We start from the raw sequence: 6000 nt of genomic DNA, 5'->3' as shown, positions 1-6000 counted from the left end.
ACTTTCTTATGTCCCTATGAGATAAACATCCAGCAGTTTGTTCGGTTTCATCTTAACACGCTTCGTTAGCTCAGGGTGTTTAATTAGAGTATGTTCTCCAGTCACCCGGCGCTTTGTAGCGTATATCTCACCAAGCTTTCCAGCTGCACAGGTTATTAAAGGTCCTTTTTTTATAGCATACACTTCTGAAAGATCTATTTAGCAGTACTGTAACTGAGCATTAAGCTTCGTGGACTTGTTTATAGGTCTAAACAGCCTGAACTTGTCATGATTAGCGCTCAAGTACATGGGAAACTTTGAAAACAGATGTCCTTATACATTAGTGAACTGAATATAAAAAAATAACACACACCATGAGACAAAGCCAGTGGGGTTATGTTCATTTAATTATTACTTTGATGTTCCTCTGCTGTGATTTCTCCTCTCAGCTGTGTCTATGTACAGTATGTCTTCGGTTTGTTGTTTAATTTTGTTTACACGAATCATATATACAGTATACATGGAGCTTGTCTTTAAAAATAACTCTCCGTGTTCAATTGAAATCTTACGAAACCTTAATTTTCTAATACTGAAATTTTGATAAAACTGCCTAATGTTTGTTAAATGTTTTTTTTTTTTATATTATACTATTTATCATATTTTGCTTTTACCTCTACTACTGCAACCTATAACCGTTATAATATTTTCTCTCCTTCTTGTCACTTTCCTCTGTGTTATTATTTATTTACAATTTATTTCATATATAATTCATAAATATTATTTGTTGTTGTAGCAGCAGTGGATCTATTAACGGGCATTTTATAGATCTATTTACTATAACATTACTCTTTCCATTTTATTGCAACCAGTGATGTATTAAAAAAAGTGTTGAGCAACTAATGCTGACATAATTAGGTTCAGGACACTGGCTGCTCTGTGCTATGAAATTAATGTCCTTCATTTCCAGCACGGCCACAGTTTCCCTCCCACCAGATTCCCATGACTCCAATCCTAATGTATTCTTTTAATCGAATAATAACACACATTTATCATCATCAGCATTTGCAATTAGTTAAATCTTTATCAGTGGATTTATGGGCTCATGATTTGAAAATGCAGTTCAGTGTTGTTTCAGGATTATATATTATTGTATTTTTTTTATTTTTTTATTAGCAGCAAAAATTTGTATATTTGTAGTTTAAAAAAAAAAAATCCTTCATCTGTCTTTCTATATAACAGTCTGTCCATCTATCTGTCAATCTTTCTATCTGACTTTATATCATCTATCTATCTATATTACTGTCTATCCGTCCGTCCGTCCATCCGTCCGTCCGTCCGTCCATCCATCCATCTGTCTCTCTATATAACTGTCTGTCCATCTATCTTTCTATCAGTCTATATTACTGTCTCTGTCTTTTTCCATCCATCCCTCCATCTGTCAGTCTCTCTATCTTTCTATCTGTCTATAATACTGTCTGTCTGTCCATCCATCCATCCATCCATCCATCCATCCATCCATCCATCCATCCATCTATCCATCTATCCATCTATCTATCTATCTATCTATCTATCTATCTATCTATCTATCTATCTATCTATCTATCTATCTATCTATCTATCTATCTATCAGCAGCCTGGGCAAATTCAACAAGTTTTGCAGCAGCCTGGGCAAATTCAACAAGTTTTGCAGCATCAATATGACATATTTCCCTTTATTATATAGATATACTTTTTTATTAGAAATATGACACATTCATTTTGTGCTCTGAAAACTGTACAATAACAAAGAAACCCCAGTGAAATTAAAAAAGGAAGTGTGGAAAGGCAGGGAGTTCATGGTGGAGAATTCAGGCAAGTACGTATCATCTGGAGTGACAGTCAGTGATATCGAAATACACACTGTTACATGATGTTACAGAACACTCATATAGTCCAGTAACCCGATGAGAGTTGGGTGGGGGATCTCAGAATCGCAATGATATCTATAATAATGATAACAATAGTCCCCAAGCACAGTAAGAAAGATATTTATAGGCTAAAATTCATTTTGTAGAACTCTTCTGGAAATAATTACAATGCTGTACAACAGGACTCTGAGGAGTGAGTCTTGTGCTTGCTCTGTGTGCGACCACATCTAGCCAGAGAATAACACCCCTCTGCAGTTTCATATATAAGACTATTTATAATATATATTTATATATTCGTATTCATCTCCGTTTTCGCTTTCAAACTTGATTCTGCACATATTCTGAGACACAGCAGTTTGTTTCAGGTCTCTCAGCTCCAGTGATTCTGATGAAAACATCAAGCGAATGAAAACGTGAACCCACCAACTGGACTTCGACCTGCTTCCAAACTGAATCCCACGCCGATGTCACTTCGCCATTGACCGACTTCCGAAGGATCCGCAGGTGGATGCAGTGCATGGGACAGCACAGTGGCTAAGTTGTGGCTGTACTGGCTCAGGAGGGCGTTCGAGACAGATTAACAGTCATATGCAGATGGCTTTGGGCAATCACGTCACCTCTTGTGCCCCAAGCGTACGCATGTGTCACACTGATCAACAACGATGATGATAATACTAAGAATAGTCAAGAATTTGATTTTGAATGACATGTAGCACACCTGATTCCTGTCGGGCAGTTGTAGCGCTACGTCTCTCTCTCTTTCATAACGCTCTCAAATGTGACATGAACACTAATATGTATCCAGAGCTGTAAGAAATTGAAGGCCACTCACTAAGGCTCATCTGCTCTTAGCCTGAATTCCAGCCCTTCCTTTTAGTCAGTCATTCCCAATGTTCCCATGGTAACATCCCGGGTCACTACTTAACTTGCCCAGTTCAGCCGTTCTTGGTAGCGCCAGCTCATTTCCATAGCAACAGACTCAGATCTGGATTTTCTAAAGTGTTATGATTCGCTTTGACATTGAGGAAAAGGCCATTTCAGGATTACAAAAAAAAAAAAAAAAAAAAAAAACACAAATAAAAATTGCACAGCCATGTTGCTTTCACTCTCTTTCAGTGTCTCTCTTGCATACTTTTTTTTTGCCTGCACTCTCGCTCAATTATCTTCCCCTCTCCTTATCCCTGTTTCCCTGCGAGTAGAGTTTGTTCTGTTTCTCTGTATGTTCTGTTGGTCTTTCAGACCTCCGTCTGCAGGTCCATGATCTCTTGGCCCACCAGAGGGATGGTGGCACTGGCCTTCTCCCACTCCACCGCTTGCATCTCCAGGGGAGAGGCCTGTAGGGGCTCCAGCTCCTTACGCACCCATGATGGTGGGGAGTGGGTCTTCCTGATGCCCTCCCACACCCGCTTACTGGGGGTCTGCTGCTTGTCCTACATTATCAAACAAAAAAAAACAAAAATATTTGAAACTTATGTGAAATGTCAAGAACTGTTTGAGCTTTAAAAAACAAAAACACAAAACCAAAAATGGATTATATATTCAATACAGGAAATTCATATTATTGTAAGGGCAATTATTATTATTGTTGTATTTAATATACATTTAGTTGAATACAGGAAATGAATATTGTTAGGACAAGTATTATTATTATTTTATTTAATATTTATTTAATGGAATACAGCAAATTTATATTATTGTTAGGACAATTATTATTATTATTATTGTATTTAATATACATTTAATTGCATACAGGCAATTAATCAATTATCAATATTATTTTATTTAATTAATATTACTTTAAGGGAAAACAAAATGAACATTATTATTTAGTAAAAGGATTTAATATTATTTGTAATACATTTTAATTCATTGTTATATATTATATTTAGGGATGTCAAATCTATTAATCGTGATTAATTGTATCTAACATAAAAGTTTATTAATGTGTGTGTGTGTGTGTGTCTATATATATACACTCACCTAAACGATTATTAGGAACACCTGTTCAATTTCTCATTAATGCAATTATCTAATCAACCAATCACATGGCAGTTGATTCAATGAATTTAGGGGTGTGGTCCTGGTCAAGACAATCTCCTGAACTCCAAACTGAATGTCAGAATGGGAAAGAAAGGTGATTTAAGCAATTTTGAGCGTGGCATGGTTGTTGGTGCCAGACGGGCCGGTCTGAGTATTTCACAATCTGCTCAGTTACTGGGATTTTCACGCACAACCATTTCTAGGGTTTACAAAGAATGGTGTGAAAAGGGAAAAACATCCAGTATGCGGCAGTCCTGTGGGCGAAAATGCCTGGTTGATGCTAGAGGTCAGAGGAGAATGGGCCGACTGATTCAAGCTGATAGAAGAGCAACTTTGACTGAAATAACCACTCGTTACAACCGAGGTATGCAGCAAAGCATTTGTGAAGCCACAACACGCACAACCTTGAGGCGGATGGGCTACAACAGCAGAAGACCCCCCCGGGTACCACTCATCTCCACTAAAAATAGGAAAAAGAGGCTACAATTTGCACGAGCTCACCAAAATTGGACAGTTGAAGACTGGAAAAATGTTGCCTGGTCTGATGAGTCTCGATTTCTGTTGAGACATTCAGATGGTAGAATTTGGCGTAAACAGAATGAGAACATGGATCCATCATGCCTTGTTACCACTGTGCAGGCTGGTGGTGGTGGTGTAATGGTGTGGGGGATGTTTTCTTGGCACACTTTAGGCCCCTTAGTGCCAATTGGGCATCGTTTAAATGCCACGGCCTACCTGAGCATTGTTTCTGACCATGTCCATCCCTTTATGACCACCATGTACCCATCCTCTGATGGCTACTTCCAGCAGGATAATGCACCATGTCACAAAGCTCGAATCATTTCAAATTGGTTTCTTGAACATGACAATGAGTTCACTGTACTAAAATGGCCCCCACAGTCACCAGATCTCAACCCAATAGAGCATCTTTGGGATGTGGTGGAACTAGGGGTGTAACAATACATTGATATGAATCGATGCATCGATCAAACGTCTAACGATACGATGCATCGATACCACACATAAAATATCGATATACGGTACCTTTATTTTGACACACTCCACATCCTCACGTAACTTTTCTCCGCTGAAATAGACGCCTGACAAGATTGACTGAACCCTTTGTCACAAAAGCCGGTATTTTCCACTGTCAAGGCATCGCAAGTTCATGTTTTACAGCAGAAACGACAAGCCCCGAAAAGTCAGTTTTAGCGCATCAGTGCGCAGTTTTCAGGTCAGGTGACAAGGCTGCTTGCTTGTCACTTTGAAAAGACGCGCTAGCTGAGAGGAGTTTCGTCAAAGCTGACTAAAAGTGATCGAGGGTGGATTTCAGCGAACTTGATGAACCCGTGATATCTTCTTCGGGCCGTAAAAGGAAAATAAAAGCTGAAACTTTTTCACGGAATCTTGCTAAAACAGCACAGTAGTAGTGAGGGAAAAGCTCACTGTATTGCATGTACGTTAATCACAACAACAAAGTTTGACAGGCGTCTATGTCAGCTGAGGAGACGTTACAAAGATTAACCAAGTGTTTTATTATGTATCATAGCAATTATTTGGCTTTATTTAACTTGAAATGAAACATGAAATGTGGAGTTATCTGCTTTTGCCACAAAAACAAAATAGATATAAAAAATACTTTCAATGAACTTTAATTTTACAAGTTACCAGTATTTTTTTTTTTTTTGTTATTACTTAATCAAAACAACCCAGCTGCAGTTTGATTGATATTCAAATGCACAATATAAAATAAAAAAAACATGATATATGAAAATGAACAAGAACGGAGTTATCTGTTTTTTTTTTTACTTGTAACAAACAACTTGTAAATGTCCCAATTGGAAGAGGGTGTGCAATTTTCAAAGAGTTTATTAAACTTTCATGTTATATATTTTTGCATGTATTAGTGTGAGTTAATAAACGTAACTGGTTGTGTACATCTGGCATATAATATCTAAATATCGATTAATCGATCGATATAGCCCTGAATCGAATCGAATCGTAATCGTATCGTAGAATTTTTTGAGGTATCTGCAAAAATCGTATCGCTGCCTGAGAGAATCGATATCGTATC

General features: G+C 37.7%; 1 protein-coding gene across 15 annotated transcripts in view; it reads right to left on the bottom strand.

Moving 5' to 3' along the window:
• Positions 1-1697: 1697 nt before the first annotated feature.
• Positions 1698-6000, bottom strand: part of adgrb1a (adhesion G protein-coupled receptor B1a) — a 106649-nt gene continuing 102346 nt past the window's right edge. For all 15 annotated transcript variants that reach the window (XM_082149300.1, XM_082149305.1, XM_082149307.1 and 12 more), the window contains one exon: positions 1698-3316. In XM_082149300.1, coding sequence (XP_082005426.1) covers positions 3122-3316 — 195 coding nt within the window. In that variant the 3' untranslated portion in view covers positions 1698-3121. The remainder of the gene's footprint in view (positions 3317-6000) is intronic.

This window comes from Leuciscus leuciscus (genome assembly GCF_965113295.1).
Source record: "Leuciscus leuciscus genome assembly, chromosome: 20".
Taxonomy (NCBI): Eukaryota; Metazoa; Chordata; class Actinopteri; order Cypriniformes; family Leuciscidae; genus Leuciscus; species Leuciscus leuciscus.
Note: the sequence above shows the minus strand (reverse complement) of the source record. Positions and strands in the feature narration are given on the sequence as shown.